Consider the following 23,773-nt stretch of genomic DNA (forward strand, 5'->3'; position numbering starts at 1 on the left):
TTTCTTTACCTGAAACATCTGTGTATATCCATGTGCATGGTATAAGTCTGGTCATTATCCCTAAAGGGGAATCTTTCTGTCCCCTCTGTGACTAGAACCTGGGTGGCAGCAAACGTGGTAGCAGTGTTTGGAGATCTAGAGAGATCTCGTCTTTTGAGGTGCAGGTTTTTATTTTAATCCCCTCTTTTCTTTGGGGCACCTCACATGCCCTGGGCTGTTCAGGAGTCTATTCAGCCTCTCCAGAGCAGACTTTAGCCTTCCTCCCGGGCAGGGAAGCATATTGGCCTGGCTGAAACCATGCTGCCTCATAGCTCTGTTTTCTCTCCTATACAGTGTTGGCCTGTCTCACTTGGTGGCCTCTCTTCTGTGTGTTTTTTTTTTTATTGTAACGGGGTTTCCTCTTTTTTTTATGCCTTTGTGAATGTTTTTTCACATTATATGAATATCAGTTCTTTAAAGGCTAAAATTAATACGTGGGAGAAAATACCACATGTTTTATAGCAAGTAGGTTCTTCATAAACATTTGGCTTTGTGTAAAAATGTTGCCATTTTTGTATTCTTCTAACAGTAATATGAATGGAACACAAACAGAAATCCCAGAGTATTGTTTTGCTTTTCATTGGCAAGAAGGAAGATAATTTGACTAAGTGTTATTTTTTTTGGAGGGGGGGGCGTTCTGAGACTTCTAGATACCTTTAAAACAATCTTCACCTGAGGATATGTTTTTATTGCTTTTAGAGAGGGGGGAGGGCACAACCTGCGTATGTGCCCTGACCAGGAATTGAACCTTTTGGTGTACAGGATAATGCTCCAACCAACTGAGCCACATTGGCCAGGGCCCTGTATGCTCTTGAGTAAGAGGAACCATGTAATTAACCATGGCAGCAAAGATGGAAACCATTAAGGAAAAGACTGATAGGTTTGACTCTTTACAATAAAAACTTAAACTAATAGGAACAAATGTTATTAAAATAGAGAGGTGACACATTTGGAAATACATTCATATGGCAAACTAAAGTCTTAATCAAACAATAGAAGACTACATATTCAAGTAGAAGAATGGGCAGAAAGTGTGAATAAGAATTTCAACAAATAATTGCAAGTTTTTAAAAAACTTAGAAAATATTCCTTGCTCTTCCTTAAATTATTTTCACTTTGGCAAGTCAGTGGGAAAATGGGCGTCCTATACACTGGGTATTTTGTTTCTGCAGGGCAATCGGATAGTGTATGTCAAAAGTCTTAAAAAGTGTTTATTATAGTCTGTAGTCCCATTTTTAGGAATTGAGTCTAAGAAAATATTAGGAAATGTGCACCAAGTATCTCATAAATATGCAAAGCTTTTTATAATTATGAAATATTTAAAAACAGACAAATGCTAATATTATGTCATATACATTAAGTGTAATAATATACCATACAGCAACAACAAAAAGACCAGGTATATATTTTTATTGGTATGGAGAGGTATATGAATAAAATATGTATTAAATAACAAGAGCTGATTATAAAATACTAGAGGCCTGGTGCACAAAATTCGTGCACGGGGGTGTGTGTCCCTCAGCCCAGCCTGCACCCTCTCCAATCTGGGACCCCTCGAGGGATGTCCGACTGCCCATTTAGGCCAGATTCTGGTAGGCCTAAACAATCCAGGACTGCTGGCTCCCAACTGCTCGCCTGCCTGCCTTCCTGATTGCCCCTTACCGCTTCTGCCTGCCAGCCTGATCACCCCCTAACCCAGCCATGGGCAAACTACAGCCCGCGGGCCGGATCCGGCCCATTCGGCTGTTCTATCCGGCCCGCGGAGCCGAAAGAGCGGAGGGTTCTCTTGCTCTCCCCTCCGCTCCTTTGCTTTGAATTTATATTAGTTCACACAAACACTCCATCCATGCTTTTGTTCCAGCCCTCCAGTCCAGTTTAAGAACCCATTGTGGCCCTCGAGTCAAAAAGTTTGCCCACCCCTGCCCTAACCACTCCCCTGCCAGCCTGATTGATGCCTAACTGCTCCCCTGCCAGCCTGTTTGCCCCTAACTGCCCTCCCCTGCAGGCCTGGTCACCCCTAACTGCCCTCCCCTGCAGGCCTGGTCCCCCCCAACTGCTCTCCCCTGCAGGCCTGGGTCCTCCCCAACAGACCCGGTTGACCCCAACTTCCCTTTTCTGCCAGCCTGGTTACCCCTAACTGCCCTCCCCTGCAGGCTTGATTGCCCCCAAGTGCCCTCCCTGGCAGGCCTGGTCCCTCCCAACTGCCCTCCCCTGCTGGCCATCTTGTGGAGGCCATCTTGTGTCCACATGGGGCCAGTCATCTTTGACCACATGGGGGCAGCCATCTTGTGTGTTATAGTGATGGTCAATTTGCATATTATTCTTTTATTAGATAGGATTATGTACACTAAACATTTCCTTTACATAAAACATCCATGTATATTCATGTGTATGGCATAAATCTGAAAAGGTAACGAATAATATGGATGGATAACTTTTGTTGAGCACTTACTAGGTTTCAAATACAATGCTAAGGCTTTATATGTAGTACTTCATTTAATGGAACGAAGACATACTTTTGGGTGATAAAATTGTAAGAGATTGGGATTTTTTTCCTTTTTTACTTCTCGATATTTCCTAAATTTTCTATAATGATTATGCATAATCCTCTTTGAGAATTCCTTGCCTCAGCTTTTCAGTTTTAACTTTAATTATTGAGTCATTTGAGAAGGCTTTTATAGTGCTGTAAAAGCAAGTAAAGATCAAAAACTTCAGAATAAATGTTGTCACAGCATGATCTTGGACAGGTAACGGGCCCTCTTGGATTTATATTTTCCCCTGCAGACCAGGAGAGTTAAATATTGAGTACCTTTGTAAAAGGAGCTATATGTATAATAGCAGTAACTGAATTATACTATTGAATTAGACATTTTAGAAACTTTCTCCATATTACACATGCCATCTGGAATGGGATGAAGACCAGTGAATATTTGTGCTGCTTTTTTCAAATAATAGGGAATTGCTGCTCAAAATCCATAGAACATGTGAATATGTAATTACAGTCAGATGAAGTTAAAATTGGTCTAAGTCAAGGATGTCAAACTCGCACCTGCAGGCTGCATGCCTTGTTTATTTAGCCTGTGTTAGCCTTTGAGTTTGACATGCATGGTCTAAGTCCGTGGTCGGCAAACTGCGGCTCGCGAGCCACATGCGGCTCTTTGGCCCCTTGAGTGTGGCTCTTCCACAAAATACCACGGCCTGGGCGAGTCTATTTTGAAGAAGTAGTGTTAGAAGAAGTTTAAGTTTAAAAAATTTGGCTCTCAAAAGAAATTTCAGTCGTTGTACTGTTGATATTTGGCTCTGTTGACTAATGAGTTTGCTGACCACTGGTCTAAGTGATCTTAGACTTCTTCAAAAGCTGTGTCATCATCCTTATTGACGGGGTTTTGTTTTCACTTTGTGGACACCAAATCTCAAAAGTAAATGCCTTCTTCCCCTTTAGGTCAGTTGGTGGTGTGTACTTTATGCTCCTGTGTCATGAAAACGAAGCAGATTTGGCTCTTTTCCGCCCACATGCTTCCTCTGCTAGCACGGCTCTGCCTAGTTCCTCTGGAGACCATTGTTATCATCAACAAATTCGCTATGATTTTTACTGGATTGGAAGTTCTCTATTTTCTTGGGTCTAATCTTTTGGTACCTTATAACCTTGCTAAGTCTGCATACAGAGAATTGGTTCAGGTAAGACTGACAACCACACACAGGTAGATAAAACTCTACATAAGTACTACATATATTAAAGATTTAGTTCACTTTTTTTTCACAGTCCTGATCATGGTAACCTGTTTGATGGTTTCAAGATAGCAACTATTTTCAACCCAATTAGGAACATCTGAGATTCTTTGTTGGGATGTGCCATTGAGAGGCAGTAAAGGGGAGTGATTTCTCTGGGTTTTTACTCTGGTGCTGCTGTTGACTAGCTGTGTAATCTGGGGATAGCCACTTAACTTCACTTACCTATAAAATGGAACTGATAATAGCAGTTGTACTTAATTCAGAGGGTTGCCTTGAGATTCAAATGAGTTCAGTGCCAGGCAGGTGATGTTTAGTATGTATTAATTGTTGTAATGAAGACAGTTAATACATACTGGAGGTCAGATCCTGTTTTCCCCCTGATAATAGTCCTACTGTAACTGCAGTTTTCCCTCTATGTTTGCCTAATTTGCTTAAACTGAGAAGTTAAATAGTTCTGGACTGTAACATGATGGACTTCGTTTAGTACTTGAACTGACTTGCTAATATAACGTGCTTCTGTCTCCTACTTTTTTTCAGACTTTGTTCTAAAACATTATTCCTAGATACAAACAGTAGATATGCAGGAGATAAATATTTCTATTTGATTTCATCGAGAAATTGCAGTATCTATATATGTAAAAGCCTACGTGACCATCTGACCATTCAGCCAGTAACTATGATGTGCAATGACCACCAGGGGGCAGACGCTTTGACTGGTAGCTATGACGCGCACTGACCACCAGGGGGCAGACACTTAACGCAGGAGCTGCCGATCTGCAGTGACTTGGCAGATGCGGTCCTCGGGTGACGCACCCGGAACCAGAGAGGAGGGAGTTTGATTCCAGGGTGTGTTACCCGAGAACTGCCCTCTCACAATTTGGAACCCCTCGGGGGATGTCGGAGAGCTGGTTTCAGCCCGATCCCTGCAGGCCAGGCCGAGGGACCCCACTGGTGCACGAACCCGTGAACCAGGCCTCTAGCCCCCCCCCCCCCTCTCTCTCTCTCTCTCTCTCTCTCTCTCTCTCTCTCTATATATATATATATATATATATATATATATATATATATATATATATATATATATAAAATAGAGCTTAGAACTGACCTTGGTATAAAAAGAGAGTGTTGAAATGGGCATTCTCTTCTCTTGACTGTGTGTATATGACCTTAAGGTACAGGAAGCTCTCAGGTTGTCCAAACATACTAGATGAAGCAGGCTTTTGTGTTGTTGTGGCCCAGGAGCAGATTTCCCAGAGAAAAATTTTCCAAACACTTGACCTTAGCCTGAACTTCCTTCTTTCTTCATCTTACACAATGTTGGGTGATTCCTGAAAGTAGATCTTCCAGAGATGAGGTTATTTTCGGTCTCTTTATGAAAAGTTGCTCCAAAGGGAAGGTTGCCATTGTCTTCAGAGAGAGAGTGACCAATTTAATTTGTGTATTTTCTTCTTTGAATTCAGTCTCATGGAGCTGTCCTAGTTTGTAAGAAACAGTAGACATTGAGTAAGTATTAATGCTCACTGTTTAATCTCCAAAAGGGCAAAGTCTTCATTTTCAGTGTCATGTTTCAATGCCATTTTCAGTGTCAAGGAGTTGATTGCCATAAGATTCATGCATTACTTAGTGTGGCAGTTGAAAACACATTATAAGTTATGGAGTTAATGACCTGGAAGGAATTTTTTAAAGGTTTTTTAAAAAAATACGTTTTTATTGATTTTTAGAGAGAGAGGAAGGGAGAAGGATAGAGTTAGAAACATCAATGAGAGAGAAACATCATTGATGGACTGCCTCCTGCACACCCCCTTACTGGGGATTGAGCCTAGACCTCTCAGTTTGTGGGTCAAAGCTCAACCACTGAACTATACCAGCTGGGCTGACCTAGAAAGAATTTGATGGGCAAGAAGTGAAAACTGTCAGGTTTTTTAGTGATCTGCTCCTTGAATGGAAAGGAGAAAAATTACTCTACCTCTCTCAATGATCAGTTTGCTGCTAATAATAATTTGCAGCTAGTTGAGCCATTTCCTTTCCCCCTCCCCCTCCAATATTTTCAAGTTGGGGGAAAGAGAGGTTAATTTTTTACTAGTTTTTAGAAAAAGCATTTGATTTAGTGGTACAGATGAAAAAAAATTAAATTTAGAATACCCTGCAAGTGAGTGTATTTTAACTTAATACTTAAAAGATCTTTACCTACCTAGAGAGATACTAATTAGAAACCAGAACAACTTGCAACCCCATGTATTTTAAGATCTTTATAATTTATTGAAGAATCACATTGAGAGTTCCAGCAAGACCAGTTGACTGCTTTAGAGCATGTAGCCTGGCCTGGGGTGTTTTTTTTTTAAGGTATACCTTGTTTCCTGATGTTAATGTACTTGACAAACCAAATTGAGAAATGTTGCTTGATAAATACACAGTAGGAGCGAAGGAAAAAACTTGCTGATTTCCTGGAGGGACAAACTCGTTAATTATCTTTGCTTCACGATAAAGTAAACCTCTCCAGTGATTATTCTGTCTTCCATCGAACTATTTCTCATTGTTGATATTCCTGAATAAAACCTGAAAAATACTTCCTTGTATATTTTCTTTTTTCCCTAGTACTTCAAGCAATATTGCATTAATTGTGCTAGTCCTGATCATTTTGATTAAGATAATAGTAAGTTTAGCAAATCTCCTGGTATTGCCCTTGATATAGTTTTACTCTGCGCATAACTTTATTCCTGAACTATCAAGGCAATTTACTCTTCTAATTGATAAGTGTGTGTTAAGTGTTAATAATAATGCAGAAATCAATAAATTTTTAAAAATATGCTATTGGCTAACTATATGGGTAGAGTGACTTTAAAGGAATTTATTAGAAACAATCTTGCAATAAAAGTGATTCAATTTTTATCTGTAGTACTTTAGAATAAACTCTTAAGTTTAAAACTAGAGACACTGTGCATGGATTCATGCACCAGTGGGGTCCCTCGGCCTGGCCTGTGGGGATCGGGCCGAAACCCGCTCTCCAGCATCCCCCGAAGGGTCCCAGATTGCGAGAGGGCACAGGCCAGGCTGAGGGCCCCCACTGCTGCACAATCGGGCCGGGGAAGGATCGCGGGAGGGCTCCAGGGCATGTCCCGCCCATCTTGCCCAGTTCTGGTCGGCTGGACCCCAGCAGCCAAGCTAACCTACCAGTCAGAGCGTCTGTCCCTTGGTGGTCAGTGCACGTCATAGCAACTGGTCGAATGGTCTGGCACAGCATATTAGGCTTTTATTACACAGGATTGTTTATTAATGTGTGATACAAGATAAGATGTTTTTCTATTTATTTTCTTTTTCAGGTTGTGGAGGTATATGGCCTTCTAGCCTTGGGAATGTCCCTGTGGAATCAACTGGTGGTCCCTGTCCTTTTCATGGTTTTCTGGCTCGTCTTGTTTGCTCTTCAGATTTACTCCTACTTCAGTACTCGAGATCAGCCTGCGTCGCGGGAGAGGCTTCTTTTCCTTTTCTTGACCAGGTAACTAATATGAGTGTCTGATACCGCCATACCTTAGGAAGAGAACACTGAGCTAGGAACAGTAAGTTCTACAAATTAACTTTTATCGGTTTTATTATAGTACTTCATATTTAATTAAGATAGGATTTTCATTCAGTGGCTGTCCAGGTCTGGTGATGCTGGTGCCTTTGTTATTATTACCATTTTATAGCTGAGGACACTGTACCAAGTCACCCAGGTGGTGCTGCGGAAAAAGCAGCGCTGACCCTGAAACCCCATCTGACTTCAAACCCTGTGGCTTACCTATGCGTTTTCACTATGCCCCATTATCGTTATTATTATTATTAGTTTAATATATTTGTATTGATTTTAGAGAGGCAGGGAGAGGGAGAGAGAGAGAGAAACATCAGTGATGAGAGAGAATCATTGATCCGCTGCCTCCTGCACACCCTGCACACCCCCTACTGGGGATCAAGCCCGCAACCCAGGCATGCGCCCTGACTGGGAATCGAACCTGGGACTCTTCAGTCCACAGGCCGATGCTCTATCCACTGAGCCAAACCAGCTAGGGCACTATGCCCCATTATTTTTAATGTTTTGCTTCATTATTGAGATAGAGTCAAATAATTAGTGAAATGGGTTATTTACAGTTCTTTACTACTAAACCCCAAGGAATTCTAAGACTTGGTTTTTAAAGTTTAATATGAAAAAAAGTCCTTAGAGTCTTTTCTCACTTCACTGTCTTTGCTGTGAGCTTATGCTAGATCCCCATCTGCCATTTTTCCACTTGGAGTTGGAATCTTGAGCCCTCAGAATCTAGCACATGGGTACACATCTTTGTTCCCTGGCTCACTGTCGCCTTAAAAGGCAAGAATGAAACTGTCCTTCTGGAAAGTAAATACTACAGGTGGATAAAAGTCTTGAGTTTTAGTTGATAGAACCATTGTTTTCCAGCCATCCAAAATGATGGAACACAGTGTACTAAGTGGTACAAGGAATGAAAAGTTTAAGACAAATTTACGGTCCTTAAGGAGCATGTTACTTGTTAAGATCGAACATGTTACACAAAGTTAAGTATGAATAAAAATGTCATAGGGCAGTACCTATGTTAACAAAAACGTAGAGTAAACTTACTGGTACTAAGTCAGATTTTGTACTTTCTGAAAATAACACTTTTAATTGATAAGTAGATTCTATAAACATACAATAAATTGGTATCAAACACATTTTAATGGCCCATTATTAACTAAGTTTTACTGCTGTTTACTTCCGTGTAAATATGGAGGTTTTATGTAGAATTTTAAAATAATGTAAAAAGTAACTGAATTTAATGAGAAAGAGAGATAAAAATCCTGTGGTTATAATAATAACCTAAATATGACTGTGTTTTAAACCAGATTGCTATTCATTGTAAAGCACAATCAAATGAAGTATAGCATAGTGCAGTAAATAGGCTCAACAATCAGTAAGCTGTGAATGAATTTGGACTTAATTACAAAGTCAGAAAAATAATACTGAGATTTTAGATGAGGTTTAGATATATTGCCAAACTAATTTTTCTCTTTATTCTTTTTTTTATATATAGGATAGATTGATCCTCAAAATAAGAATGCTTCAATTTGTTTTTTTTTTAATATATTTTATTGGTTTTCTACAGAGAGGAAGAGAGAGGGATAGAGAGCCAGAAACATCAATGAGAGAGAAACACCAATCAGCTGCCTCGTGCACACCCCCCACTGGGTATGCGCCCGCAACCATGGCACATGCCCTTGACGGGAATCGAACCTGGGACCCTTGAGTCCGCAGGCAGACGCTCCATTCACTGAGCCAAACTGGTCAGGGCTCAAGTTGTTTTTTAATAGAGAAGTTCCCATATGGTTCTTTGCTTAATTTATATCTCTGCAAGTATTGTTTTTTGGTCTTCTTGATGCTCTTGTGTGCCAAGTTATATTTGTGTGTTGCCTTGCCAAAAAATAAAAACAAAACTTATTTACAAAAAGGAGGGTTGCAACTTTATCAGAACACCCGGACTAAACAAACCAACCAAAAAGCATACACAAACTGAAAAACAAAAAGAAGCTTCTTTTGCAGCTAGAAAAATAGAAACTAAAATTAATAAAATGGCTCATTGAAGAGAGAGGGGACAAAAAGAAGCTTCTTTTGCAGCTAGAAAAATAGAAACTAAAATTAATAAAATGGCTCATTGAAGAGAGAGGGGAAGAAAAAAATTTATAAATTTCCCAGAATCTTTCACTTCCCCAAAGCTAGGTTGAAACATCTAGTTTTCTTTGGTATGCTCTCTTTTGAAAAATAGCAACACATTCTTTTCTAAAGTAAGGGAAGATGAATGTGCTCCTCTTGAAAATGTAATTAGATCACCCTTCTTTGGGTGTAAAAGATTACTTTAAATATAGATAGAGGAATAATATGGACCTTCATTAAAATTTTCAGATTTTCCAGTGAGAATAAGATAAAATTTTTAGTGTTATTTTCAGCCATGATTTTCCTATTTTTTAAATTACTGGACAATATGTTTAAACATGTTATATAATGATTTCTCTAAGAAAAATGTCGAACATTTCAGAAATTAGATTTGTAAGAATGCCATATAATATTTATTCTTTTAGCTATCAGCCAGTAGAATTGATAGGTATTTTCATTCCTAACATAAAGCCAGACACTTTTTTCTCATTAGAAGGTATATTGGTCTGCATAAAATTAGATATTTTCCTATGAAAACTAGCTAGTAAGCAGTAATGTAGGAAGGATACCTATGTAGCAGAAGCATGGAGCTGCCTAGTAAAGGACTGATAGATTCCCCTGAATAAACTCCTCAGGCATCCAAATGAAATTAAAACCTGAAGATACAGGGCTTTAAACATTTCTTAGATGCTGTGTGAATGCTAAGTCCAAATTATTGGTACATAATATATATATTTGCAAAATACTTACGTTAATAACTAATATGTTCAGTGAATGTATTTCCATAAAATATGAAAATGTTTCCCAGCTTCAGTGTAAGATCTTCCAGTTTTCCTTGTAAGTGATATTCATAGCAAACTTTAATGTTAAATATCGATATTAAAATATTCTTAAATGGTCTTGAGCTATATTCTTGGACTTGCTTTAAAAATAACCCAAAATAAAATGAATTGATCTAAACCTAAATTAAACTAAGCCTAAATAAATTTATTTTATAGCATCAACAGTATGACGTTGAAGTGAGGTCAGGGACGTCAGAGCCAACATAGACCCTGCCCCATAGCAGTTTGGCCAAATAAAGAGTTTTGACTAGTAACTACGGTCGCAGTACAGTCAGAACAATTTGAACAGCCAACATTTTTCAGAAAGAACAGTGGACAACTATACATGTCCCTTTGAATATCACCAATATGTTAATGATGTGTTTCTTAAAGTTTGAACAAGCTGTAAGCCCTGGGAGTTTTAAGGAGATGATGCATTTGATGGAGATCCTAGATAAATAAAAATTAAGAAGCCTCTGTTTCAGATATGGTGCTGTGTACTGAATATTTGCCAAAGGGGTAAGAAAATGTAGGTTAGGATAATAAGAACAGATTTAAATTATTAATCAGGTGTTTAGGAGATGACATCTGAAATTTTAGTTTGGAGTGTTTTAATTAATGAGGATTAGGTCAAGTTTGGTGATTATTTGAAAGTTTAAGATGTTTTTATTCCAAATAGAAAATTTTTATCTGCCACTGTTTCCCCTTTTCTTCTAGTATTGCTGAATGCTGCAGCACTCCTTATTCTCTTTTGGGTTTGGTCTTCACGGTTTCTTTTGTTGCCTTGGGTGTTCTGACACTCTGCAAGTTTTACTTGCAGGGTTATCGAGCTTTCATGAATGATCCTGCCATGAACCGGTAAGTCCTCTACTCCGAATATTTCTAGACATTTAAATCTTATCTATAACTTGAAGAAGTAATGATAAATTCTTTTTGTTGATGCACTTTAGAGGAAATGGAATTTTGAGTTTTTTGTTTTTGTTTTTTTTAATGGTTGCAACATTTGGGTTAAAATACTATGAAAAAATAATTAAATGTCTATGTGTAAAAGGTGATTTTTATTCTATGTACATAATGCATATTGGACACTTCCCTTTTCTAAATTTGTTTTAGAGGTTTTTGATAGCTTATTTTAAAATCAGATTTCTATATTTGATCCTTCAAAGTTTTTTTAATGTTTGAACATAATTTTGATACTAATCAAAGTTTCAACGGATCATTAATGAGAATGCATAATAGTTAAAATCTAGTGGTTATTAAATTACTAAGATCAGGTTATTGGGAAACCCTGTTTCTAGAACTTGTCATGATGTCTGTTTAAATATAGGAGTTTCATTTATATAAGTTTATATAGCTTCTCCTTAAACTCTAAATTTTTATGGATTATTTAAGAATTAGTAGATAGTGAATATCTTGTAAATTGGGGGGGGGATTTTGGAGGAGTGTATATTATATTTTTATTACAGAAAATTTAAAAACCTGTGCTCTATAATCTTCCTGCCAGTCCCAGCCAACACCTTTGTGATGGGAATAAAGGGGAGAGGGCAAGAAAGAAAAATAACTCATGTGTAAATTGACAATTTAAAGTGTTCAAAAAGTACAAAATGGATAGTGATACTTTCCTCCTTCTACTTTCCATTTCCTCTCCCCAAGCCTAACAGCTATAGATGGTTACTTTAAAATTTCTTATTTAAAAGTATTTTTTCCTTCTTACCCATTTTTAAAAAATGTATTTTTCAATTACAGTTGACATACAATATTATATTTGTTTTAGGTGTACAACATAGTGATTAGACATTTATATGTGTTATGAAGCACCCCAATAAATCTAGTACCCATCTGACACCATACATAGTTATTACAATATTATTGACCATATTTCCTCTGCTGTACTTTACATCCCCGTGACAATTATAAGTTTAAGTTTTATCTATAACTTGACTTATAGGGAAAAGTGCATATATATATATTTTTTGGCTCATTTCTGCATGCTATACACACTATTGTGCACCTTATTGTTTCACTAATGTTTTATGTAGTGTTTTTTTTTATGTCAGTACATGTAAATACATCTCATTCTTTTTGATGAAAGCATAGTATTCCAAATGAGTTGATCTTATTTTTTTTTTTTTGCTGTTAAAAAGTAATGCTGTTATGAATAACTTTATATATGTCTCTCTTATTTTTAAACCCTTAATTAGGCAAATTTAAAACCAACAAAGCTGAGAGAGGAGTGAAATAAATTCTCAAGTACAGTCTTGTGTCACCCATGTCCTTATCAACTTCACCCACCCCATCCCTTCCTCCATAAAGCCCTGGCTGCATTTGTTTGGAGTAAATCCCAGATATACTTTTACCTAAGTATTTTTGTCTATTAAGTTTTTGAAAAAACATAACTATAATAGAATGTTTATTCCTAACAAAAGAATTCCTTGACATCAAATACCCAGTTGGTGTTCAGATTTCCCTAGTAATCTAAAATGTTTTAAACATTTTGTTTGGTCAACTCAAGATCCATATAAGACCGTATTGCACTTGTTTGATATGTCTCTTAAGTCACTTTTAATATTTAGGTCCCTACTATCTCTGTATTTTCTTTCATTTTATTTATTGAAGATACCACCAGTCCTACTTCATTTTTCAGAGTCTCAATTTTGCTGATTGTATCCCCATGATATCATATAACATGTTCCATCATTCACTATATTTTCTTTGATACATAACTTTTGTAGTACATTCATAGGAAAAATTATTTGTGGTAAGTTTATTGAGTTGAAGGGTATGTTCATTTTAAATTTATTAGCAAATTTTTCTCCAGAAAGGTTTTATCTGTTTATGTCTCATGCTGTAAAAATGTGTAATTCATTGGATATCTAAGAATGGTAGATGTATTTTGATCATTACCAAACTCTAGTTAGAACACTTATTTATCTCAAAAGTTGCTTTTTTCTTTTGATTGTATGTTCAAGAAATAGCTATTATATTTTGCTCATTTACTGATTCATTATGACTGTATATTATTACATTCATGTTATATGATAAGTTAATATTCTGATTTTTTTTTTAATCTAACGATCACAGATATGTAACAACAGACTGGGCGTTTAGATTGTTTTCTGTTGGAATTAAATGAGATTCTGATTGTTTTTCTGAAATTGTATGCTTCTTAGGGGCATGACAGAAGGAGTCACGCTGTTAATCCTGGCGGTGCAGACGGGTCTCATTGAGCTGCAGGTGGTTCACCGGGCATTCCTGCTCAGTATTATCCTTTTCATTGTTGTAGCTTCTATCCTACAGTCTATGCTGGAGATTGCAGATCCTATTGTTTTGGCGCTGGGAGCATCTAGAGACAAGTAAGAAACTTGCTAAGAGAAGTTTTTGTAGTATGCTTTACATGAGTTTGTTGTCTGAAGATTTGGATAATGTTTACAGACAGAAAATGGATGAATAATTGGTATTAACTTAAGTGAACAAATTTACATTTTAATTTTTTATATGGCTGACTTTTCTGTTTTATTTTTTCTCTTAAGATTCCTATAGTTAAAAGTAATATCAAAGGCCATTTATTAAAAATAAACTTTTCTTCAGAGAAATTTAATACTTTTTACAATTGTCCAGTTTTAAAATGAAGAACATAGAGCATAAAACTTATTTTAGTAAATACAGCAATTAATGCATTATTTTATTCTCTGTAATGCTCAAGGAGAGAAAGCATTGAGAGAAATGTAAATGAAAAAAAAAGACTGGAGGCAATCAGAGAGACAGGCATTTATGGAGTAACAACCTCATCTGATGGCCTTTTAGACAGTTGTAACTTACTAAGGTTGCATTGGGGAATCTCGACATATTATGGTACCAGATAAAATTGATGGCTGGATTCATGTTCATCTCATATAACAGAAATTTTAAGGAATAAAAGTCATTAATTTAGCTCTTTAATTTACTATTTTGACTTACTGTAGTTTATACAAGTACATTCTATAAGGAATTGCTTAAAATTCAGTGCCTCTTTTTTTCAGTATCTATCTACACTGATTATTGATTATTGAAATACCTGTTTTTATTGCTTCTTTGGTAGTGTTTAATGAGTAAGGGAGCAGGCAATGTTTTGGGAGATAGAATTTCAACAGCAAATTTTCAAAACATTCCAAATTAGCATTTTAATTATAGTTCATCAGGTTTATCTTTTTATCCCTAGATAAGAAACCCTTCTAAGGTGTCTTAGAAGCATTTAAGATGTTGAACTCAATAGTGAACTCAGTTAATAGCCACTTTAATTGGATTATTTTTAATTTAAGTACTGTTTTGTCTGGCAATATTTTTTATTATTAATTAAGCATATGTCAATAAGTTAAGATAATACTATAGAAAGTTTGGGCAAGAGAAAGGAAAAAAACACATAATTCCACTGCCATAAGATTTTTATTAAATTTTAACTGCTTAAATAAGGAGATAATATGTTTGTGTTTATATGTATAAACACAAAAATTAGATATAAATTTAAAGCTCTTTGCATATTATTCTAGTAGAGCCTTAGGAAGCTTAGTCTGGCTGGTGGTGTCCAAGATAGGTCTCTGGGGAGGAAGAGCAGCTAGTAGGTCTTGCCTCAGTTTTTCCTCCAACCTCAGCAGATGTGAGGATTAATATACCTGTCATCAGAGAGCATTCCTCTCACTAATCCTGCATTCACGGGAGCCGAGATTTTCATCACGGTGGAGTGGGCTGGGAGAGGGGATGGTGATGGCATATGACTTAAGAACACAAATTACTGTTAAAATTGTTAAGGTTTAATGCTACGAAAGCCTGAAATTGCTTTCAAATAGCTAGGACTGGGAATGAAACTGAAAGCAAACTATTGAGGAAAAAAAGAATTGATGATACCTGGCAGTGGCTGAGTGTGGAGACTAAGAGAAAAGAAACGAGTCAGGTGGACACACCGGGCCTGAGCCCTGCCCTGCCCTGCCCTTTAGTGCAGTGACGGGCTGGTGAAGGGTGCTCAGGACGGTATTTGTAAACACCTGTTAGCTGGGAATGGAATGGCTGTGTTACTAGGAAACAGGCACTTTAAAAGAATACTTTTCTTTCTCTAGGAGTTTATGGAAACACTTCCGTGCTGTGAGCCTTTGTTTATTTTTACTGATATTCCCCGCTTACATGGCTTACATGATTTGCCAGTTTTTCCACATGGATTTTTGGCTTCTTATCATTATTTCTAGCAGCATTCTTACCTCTCTTCAGGTAAGCCAAAGTTATTAACTTCGTGTAATAACTAAAACTTTTTAAGGATTCATGATAATATGTGGCCTATGTAGGTGATTACTTCCTACCTTCTTTACTAAAATATGTGACATTTATTTGAGCATAGGAGTTGAAGGTAGTTTATTAAAATACTAGGCTGTCTTGTCACTGTATTCTATTTTATCAAGGTAATTAAACATTGTACTTTCTCTTTTTCAAAATGGTATGATACGGAGCTGTTATGTAAATCATAAATTGAAGTAATTACAAAATATTAAAAGATTTTAGCACTTGTTTGGAGCACTTTTTTTTTTTTTTTTTTTAGTAAATACCATTCAGAAATATCCGTAGTTTCATGATGTTTATAAATACATGATGTGTGTATTACACACATACACAGTATTGTCCTGAAAATGATAAGCTTATTATAACTCAGAGGTGGATCTTTGCTGCCTGATCCGTAGGAAGTAAAAGAAAATGTAGCACTGGCAATAGGATTTATTCACTGTTCCTTGTAGAAGTAACAGTTCTTTCAAAGTGGAGGAACACGTATGACTACAGACTGAAGAAAATTCAGATAGAATTTTTATGGGTTTTGGTGACCTAGGGACTAAGAGGAAGGAAAGAGTCAGAGAAAACTAATTACTAATTAGAACTGTTTTAGGAAAGTTGTGTCTTAAGGTATGGCTTTTTGGTATCTAATACCTGGATTACTGAAATCACCCACCCACATTTTAATTATGTCACTGTCTCCTCTAGATATTAATATGGCATCCAAAAGTGTTAGGAATGTGTTAATGTTTAACGTGTATGGAAAACCTTTCACAGTGATCATACTCTGTTTTAATGTACATGACTTTTCTTTCAGGTTCTGGGAACACTTTTTATTTATGTCTTATTTATGGTTGAGGAATTCAGAAAAGAGCCAGTAGAAAATATGGATGATGTCATCTACTATGTGAATGGCACTTATCGCCTGCTGGAGTTTCTTGTGGCGCTTTGTGTGGTGGCCTATGGCGTCTCGGAGACCATCTTTGGAGAGTGGACAGTAATGGGCTCAATGATCATCTTCATCCATTCCTACTACAATGTGTGGCTTCGGGCCCAGCTGGGCTGGAAGAGCTTTCTTCTCCGCAGGGATGCTGTGAATAAGATTAAATCATTACCTCTCGCAACGAAAGAGCAGCTTGAGAAACACAATGATATTTGTGCCATCTGTTATCAGGTAAGTTGCACAGTAAGAATCCATGTGGGTGGGTCATACTGTATCCTTTGGTGTATCCCTTTGGACATTAACTACATTATCCAGATTCAAGTTAAATTTCCAGGCAGAATTATCTCCTGGGTACAAAGAACGTGGGCCTCAGAAATGATTAGACCTGATAAAATATTTCCATTTTATTTCTAAATTTAAGTTTTTAATTTAGTTCCTCAAATTCTAATATATTGTTATTTTCAACATTATTGCTCACCCATAAATAAAGGAAAAACAGGTCAGGTGTATTTTATATTTTACTCCTGAGTACATTTACACACACACACTTATATATATGCACTATCAAATACATACTGTCACTCAGGAGTCAGCAACTTCTGAAAAGTGGTGTGCCAAGAATCAACTCTTTTTCTTCTGGTATTCCCAGGGTGGGGAAGAAGTGTTACTTTACCTTCCGTAGGTGGAGAGAGTATGTGCTACCTGTGGATATCTGCGATGGTTACAAGTCTCTTTGTGTGGGTTGGGTGGGCACATAGGGTAGAGGCAACCAGTTGGTATCCTATTGCATTGGCCTACCTTTGGCACATGTGCCATGTATTGCTCATGATTACCTTCTATTAAAAATCTAAAGATGTCTGTGTCCATTGATTAGGCTTATATGCATGCATATAAGTCCTTTGGTTGATCTCTCCTCCTTACCCCCACTGTCCCCTACCTTCCCTGAGGTTTGACGTTCTGATTGATGTTTCTCTGTCTCTGGATCTGGGTGGGGCATGAATGGGACGTGGGGGGTAATACCTTAATTAATAAAGAAATTAAAAAAAAAAAATCTAGCCGAAACCGGTTTGGCTCAGTGGATAGAGCGTCGGCCTGCGGACTGAAGGGTCCCAGGTTCGATTCCGGTCAAGGGCATGTACCTTGGTTGCGGGCACATCCCCAGTGGGAGGTGTGCAGGAGGCAGCTGATGGATGTTTCTCTCTCATCGATGTTTCTAGCTCTCTATCCCTCTCCCTTCCTCTCTGTAAAATATAAATAAAATATATTTTTTAAAAAATCAAAAAAAAAATCTAAAGATGTTATTTAAATCAGCTTGAAAATATAACAACAAAAAACAGGCCTAGAGTTTAATCACCAGTCATGTGCAAAGGGGTGATTGAGTAGCAGCTTTTACAGCTCAGCTGTACTGTTGGGAGTGTGGACAGAAATGATGGGCAGCAGCAGAAGCTGCACGTGTAAAGCAGGGGTGGGGAGCATCCAGCCCGTGGGCAGTATGAGGCCTGTGAAATCATTTGGTCTGGCCCTGCCAAGGCATTAGGGGTGAGTTAATTAAATGGCCAAATATAGCAGGCTAATTTTTAAGTTGATAATTTTGTATGGCCCCCAAGTAATGTTATAAATATTCAAATGGCCCTTGGCAGGGGGAAGACCCCCCCGCCCCCCGCTCTAAAGTCACTCTTGGAGTGTGGTGAGTGTGGCCCGTGGGATAAAGCCGCAGAGTGTCAGTGAGGACACAGGGAACGTCCTCCCTCCAAGGCTGCTATACCATCTAGATTAGAATTTTTTTCTTAAGAGTAAAAGGCATTTATGTACCACACTTCATTGTTATTAGAACACACTTTTGGGTACTGGCAAAATACTGTTTCTTGGTTTGTTTTTGCATTTGAGAGGACTTGGCGTATAATGTAGGTTCCCCGAGTTTAAGTGGTTGCTGTTTCAGTTTTGGCACTTGGTGCTTAGCACCTTGTCATGTGCAGGACAGAGCCTCGCAGTGACAGATTCAGGGCACAGCAGCTCCAGTGGCCAGCCTGTGTCTAAATATTCCAGTGCTGGGATTTGAGTCCTCTTTCTATTTCCTGTTGTCACATCACTTTTTTTGAGGTGCTTGAACTACCTGCTGATGCCACACAGAAAATGGAAGTCAAATTGCTTAACTTCCAAGCTGGCTGCATTTCCTTGGATGGCTTTCTGCTTAATAGTTGACTCCCAGGTGTTACCAGCTCTTGACAAGGGATTTCTAGAAATTCTTTGTTTTGGGACTTTAAATAACCCTAATGGTTAGTTCACTAAATTATCTTAAATTTAAACTTCATGTCCTCAGCCTTCCCTCCCCAAATATATCTTAAGCAAGGAATATTAATGCAAAGTCTACCACCTCATATTCCAGTGGTTATTGAACTTAAATGTGCATAAAAGTCACGCGGATGGCTAGCTGTAACTAGATTGTGAACGGCATCTTCAGTTGTCAACTTCTGGCTCACGCATATGCATGGTTAACCAGCGCTCTGGGCAGTTCTGATGCAAGTTGAGAAACACTGGCTCGGCTTACACAGACCATATCTTGAAAATTGGATATATACGTTGAAACTGAAATGCTATTTCTTTGCCAATACCCTGGTGTTTTGTGGCTGATTTTGTCTCCTTGCCAATAATCTCATCATGGAATAATCTGTTCAACTGTGGAAAAGCCCTGTCTTCATCAGATTTTTCTGAGGTTCCGATTATACTTGTGCCATACCCAATGGAGACCTAGTAATTCTACTGCTTTCTACAGTTCTGTAATCCTTGCGTTTCAAACAAGGCAGAAACCAGTTAAAGAGGTCATTTCTTCCTTGTTTTTGGCTTTTACTTATTTTAAAAAATTATTTAGCCAGTGGTTCTTGCATTATTTGTAATGGGGGTGGGTGTTTCTCTGATGGCAAGAAAATTATTACTAAAATATAAAATGAGTTTTAACCTAAGATCTGTGTTACAAATTTTCTTTGGGGAATTGTGGGGAAAAAATGTGGCAACTATAACTTTTGGGGATATCATCAAAGATTGTAGATAATAAACACTTACGAGGTATCTTTATTCCCCATTAGGACATGAAGTCCGCTGTGATCACGCCTTGCAGTCATTTCTTCCACGCAGGCTGTCTGAAGAAGTGGCTGTATGTCCAGGAGACCTGCCCCCTGTGCCACTGCCACCTCAAAAACTCTTCCCAGTTCCCAGGGTCAGGGACCGAGCAGGCTCCACAACCGCGTGCTGGAGCCGAGCAAAACGCTGTGCGTCAGGAAGGGACCGAGCCGGCTCCACAACCGCATGCTGGAGCCGAGCAAAACGCTGTGCGTCAGGAAGGGACCGAGCCGGCTCCACAACCGCATGCTGGAGCTGAGCAAAACGCTGTGCGTCAGGAAGGGACCCAGCTGGCTCCACAACCGGCTCCACAACCACATGCTGGAGCCGAGCAAAACGCTGAGCGTCAGGAAGGGACCCAGCCGGCTCCACAACCGCATGCTGGAGCCGAGGAAAACGCTGAGCATCAGGAAGGGACCCAGCCGGCTCCACAACCGCATGCTGGAGCCGAGGAAAACGCTGAGCGTCAGGAAGGGACCCAGCCGGCTCCACAACCGCATGCTGGAGCCGAGGAAAATGCTGAGCGTCAGGAAGGGACTGCACCCCCAGACCAAGAGCATCCTCGAGGGACTGGAATGGAAGAAGGTTCCAGAGACAATAATGAGTGCATTGCCAGCAGATCAGGTAGCCAGGAAGGGACTTGTGAGCCCACGGAATAGTTTCTTGGTGCAAAAGATGAAGCACGTCCTGCTGAGGTCAACCCACAAGAAAAGCAGCAGGAGTAACGCTGTGTATGCTGGCGGGAGGCTAACTCCGATGGCATTTGTGCCCAGATTTGAGAAACAAATATATGGGGTGATTAGGTGGGAAATTTGACATTCCAAGGATCTAATCCAGGAAGTACTTACTCTCAGTGGAGACCACCTGCTTTCATGCCCTTGACATTGTGGGAGAAATTTTACAATGTATGTTAATCAAAATGTATTTATATATCCTATGCTGATGTTTTGTAGAGGTTTGCCAAGGAAATTTAACCTCAACAACTTCAGAAACTGTCCCTGATTTGTAAGGGATAAATAAAATCAGATTTGAGTGTTTGAAAGGGGCTAAAGAAAGGAAGACAACGTAAGGACAATCTGGGAAGAGGCAGGCAGAGTGGAACTGACATTTCACTTTCTATGGGACAGGATCATTTTTGTTACAAAATATGAGTAGTGACCAGCCCCTTTCTGCACCCCCTTTTCCCTCAGCTAATTGGAACTCAGTCTGGTAATTAAGTTTTGTACAGCACTGATTGAAATCAAAGATATAAAGGCATTAATTGTATCCAGAGATCGAAACACGCTCATACTTCGTATGTGCTTTAGTGGAGGGGCGGGTGGGCATTTGGCCTCAGGTACATTCACGTAACCTGAGACCCTTGAACTTTCTGATGGAGTCCTCAATATTTTGTGTATATGAAACTTTTGTTAATATATCGTACACTATGTTGGCTGTGTGAAGTAATCTAAAACTCTAATGAACACTTTGGAGTCCACATTAGTGTGGGAGACCAAAGTGGGAAGGGCTTTAGGGCACTGATAGAGGCCTTGTGTACTTTTCAATCCTGTGTAATGTTTAGTTCTTGCAACTGAATCAACAGTGTTAAATTATGGCAATATTTGCACTTGGGAATGAGTACATAACTGTATGATCACACTCTGCAAATGCCACTTTTAAAGCTGTTAATAGACTTTGCACCTTTTCTTTGATAAGGATGTGTCATATTTAAATTTTTACATTCATCATGGCTTTAGGTAGACCTGGGGGGGGGGGTACAATTTTTTTATGGGAATTTTGATATGAAAAGAAACTAGTCATTTATTTATACAATAGGCTTGATTCAGAAAGTGTTTTTTCAGACTTGGTATTCCTAATGTGGCTTGTGACTTTATTTTATTTTTAGTAGCAAATTTGGATGTAGACTGACAGACATAGCTGAATGTCTTAATAAATTTAAATTTGAAGATAACTATGTTTTTCCCCCCTGTGATTATTATTATTATTATTGTAAAGTGTTTTGTTCTTAGGAGACTTTTTCCCCCCTCTCCAGCTGGGTTTCTTATATCTTGATCCCTGTCTAAAATGCCCTGTAGATGACAAAATTTTTTACTTGAAAAAGGGCCAGTTCTTTGAAATCTCCTACACCAGTGATAGCAAACTCAGCTCTGCACAAGAGCATCTGGAGAACTTTTTTAAAAAAGTACACATTTTTTAACATTACTTCAGACCCATTGAATCAGCTTCAGGGGAGCCTGAGAGCGGGCACTTCAGAGCTTCCTGGGTGATTTTATCCAAGACTGCCATTAGCACTGTTGCACCTTTAGAAAAGAAGTGGCTAGATTAGGATGAATTTCTCCCTGGTGGAGCTGAAAGTTTCCCACCATCCTATTGGTGAGCCAGGTTAGGCAGCAAAAAGAGCAGATGGCTCCCTCTAGTGGTGGTCAGGCCATTGTGCAAGACCTAGCAGTGATCTCTGATTTAAAACAGATTTTTGGCCTTTGTGGAAAAGGTAAGTGTTCAAATATTAACCTTTTTGGTGCTTCATTTGAAGGAATTAAAATTGCAGATGAAGTTGAAATCATTTGTGTCACAGTGACCTCGGCCAGCCTTGAGCACCATCTACACTTCTGACCAAAGGATTCTCATGTACACCTAAGGAAAAGTAGATGTTTAATAAAAGCAGGGGCTTCTTTGACACCAAGTTTCACATTAGAATACACTTTTTTTTTTTTACCTCCTAATAGCATGGAGACCCCAGCTCTACTTGCCAGGTTGCAGCAGCCTGGTGGACGAATAACAGTCTCTCCGTTACTCAGTCTACCTGTTAATGCTTCTGCTTCAGTCAGGAGAGCTATCTTGTGTTGTAGTGATGAAAATCCTCCCAATCTCTGGCCCTAAAACAACAAAGGTTTATGCCTCACATCGCATATGTGTCTATTTGCTTTGGAGCAGACACTCAGGGATCTAGACTGAGTGGAACAGCCAGTCTTGAACCTTCCTGATGGCCACACCAAGAGAAAGGGCTCTGGGAGGCTTAGCAAGTACATGCTCCTCCCAGTGGTGGGTGCATGTCCCTTCTGTTCATCACCCTTCACCATCCCGTGTCTGGAACTGTGGTCACACCAGCACACGAGGGTGTAGACGTTCAGTCTTCCTCCTGTGGTCTGGGAAGAGGACACAGCAGTGCTGGTGACTACCACACCTCTGCTGAAGCAACATGTACTTTTATTTACTCATTAAAAACTCGGGAGCACACCTGTGAATTTTTCAAAATACACTGGTTGGTTGCAAACCTCTTTCTTAATTTGCTTCTTGTTCTAATATGCTGGGACGGTAGGTAGCATTGTCTAATGCCATCTGTCTTTCACATTTCTGTTTTCCAGCCATGTTTCCTACTCCCTGACTTTGGACCTGAGAAGACAAAGTTTAATCACCTAGTTTGTACCACGGAAGAGAAAACAAGAAAATCAGATCAGATTTCACTTATACTTGATCAAATGAAGTGAGAAAATAGCACATTCCTGATGGGCTCTTGTTAGGCCACTTTTCCTATCCACTTAATTTCTCAGTGTGTATGTACTTTTCACCCATGATCACTTTTCTCTTAGAAATTTTATTCCCTTATGAACTTTGACATCAAAGTTAGTGCTAAACAATCTCAATTCTCATACTAGTTATCAGTGTATATTTCTAGTTTGTGTTGTTTCTCATTTTAGAAAGCTGTTCTAGAGGTCTAAATCATGCTATTTGCACAGCATGTCTTTATAGAGGTCTGGTTTTCTTTTTTTGTTAATCCTCACCCAAAGATGTTTTTTCCATTGATTTTTAGAGAGAGTGGAAGGAAGGAAAGGAGGGGGGAAGAGAGAGAGAGAGAAAAATAACAATGTAAGAGATACACACTGATTGGTTGCCTCTCATTTGAATTCCCTAGTAGTCCAGTGGTCAGGGACTCCTTAGCCCAGAGGCTGGGTCTGCCTTGAGTCTCACGCCTTGATTGTCCCTGTTCTGAGCTGTACTCCATTTCCCCATGGAGCTGGTCCCACAGGTGTAAGCTGCAGGTGCTTGGGGTCCTCCTTGCTTTTGCCTTGTTGCACTGTCTGATGCAGTGTCTATGGCTGGGACCCAAACACTGTTTCTGACTAATTAGATCAGGCAAAGACTCAAAGTCTGCAG

The 23,773-nt window shown here is 38.8% G+C and overlaps 1 protein-coding gene across 1 annotated transcript in view; it reads left to right on the forward strand.

Moving 5' to 3' along the window:
* The window catches only part of RNF145 (ring finger protein 145), a 46,680-nt gene extending 25,116 nt beyond the window's left edge, over positions 1-21,564 (forward strand). The window contains exons 5-11 of the mRNA XM_080674049.1: positions 3,482-3,717; positions 7,092-7,267; positions 10,987-11,127; positions 13,440-13,622; positions 15,360-15,507; positions 16,376-16,732; positions 19,585-21,564. Of these exons, the coding sequence (XP_080530175.1) occupies positions 3,482-3,717; positions 7,092-7,267; positions 10,987-11,127; positions 13,440-13,622; positions 15,360-15,507; positions 16,376-16,732; positions 19,585-20,277 (1,934 nt within the window). The 3' untranslated portion in view covers positions 20,278-21,564. The remainder of the gene's footprint in view (positions 1-3,481; positions 3,718-7,091; positions 7,268-10,986; positions 11,128-13,439; positions 13,623-15,359; positions 15,508-16,375; positions 16,733-19,584) is intronic.
* Positions 21,565-23,773: the final 2,209 nt, after the last annotated feature.

The sequence above is a fragment of the Plecotus auritus genome (assembly GCF_963455305.1).
Source record: "Plecotus auritus genome assembly, chromosome: 6".
NCBI classification, from domain to species: Eukaryota; Metazoa; Chordata; class Mammalia; order Chiroptera; family Vespertilionidae; genus Plecotus; species Plecotus auritus.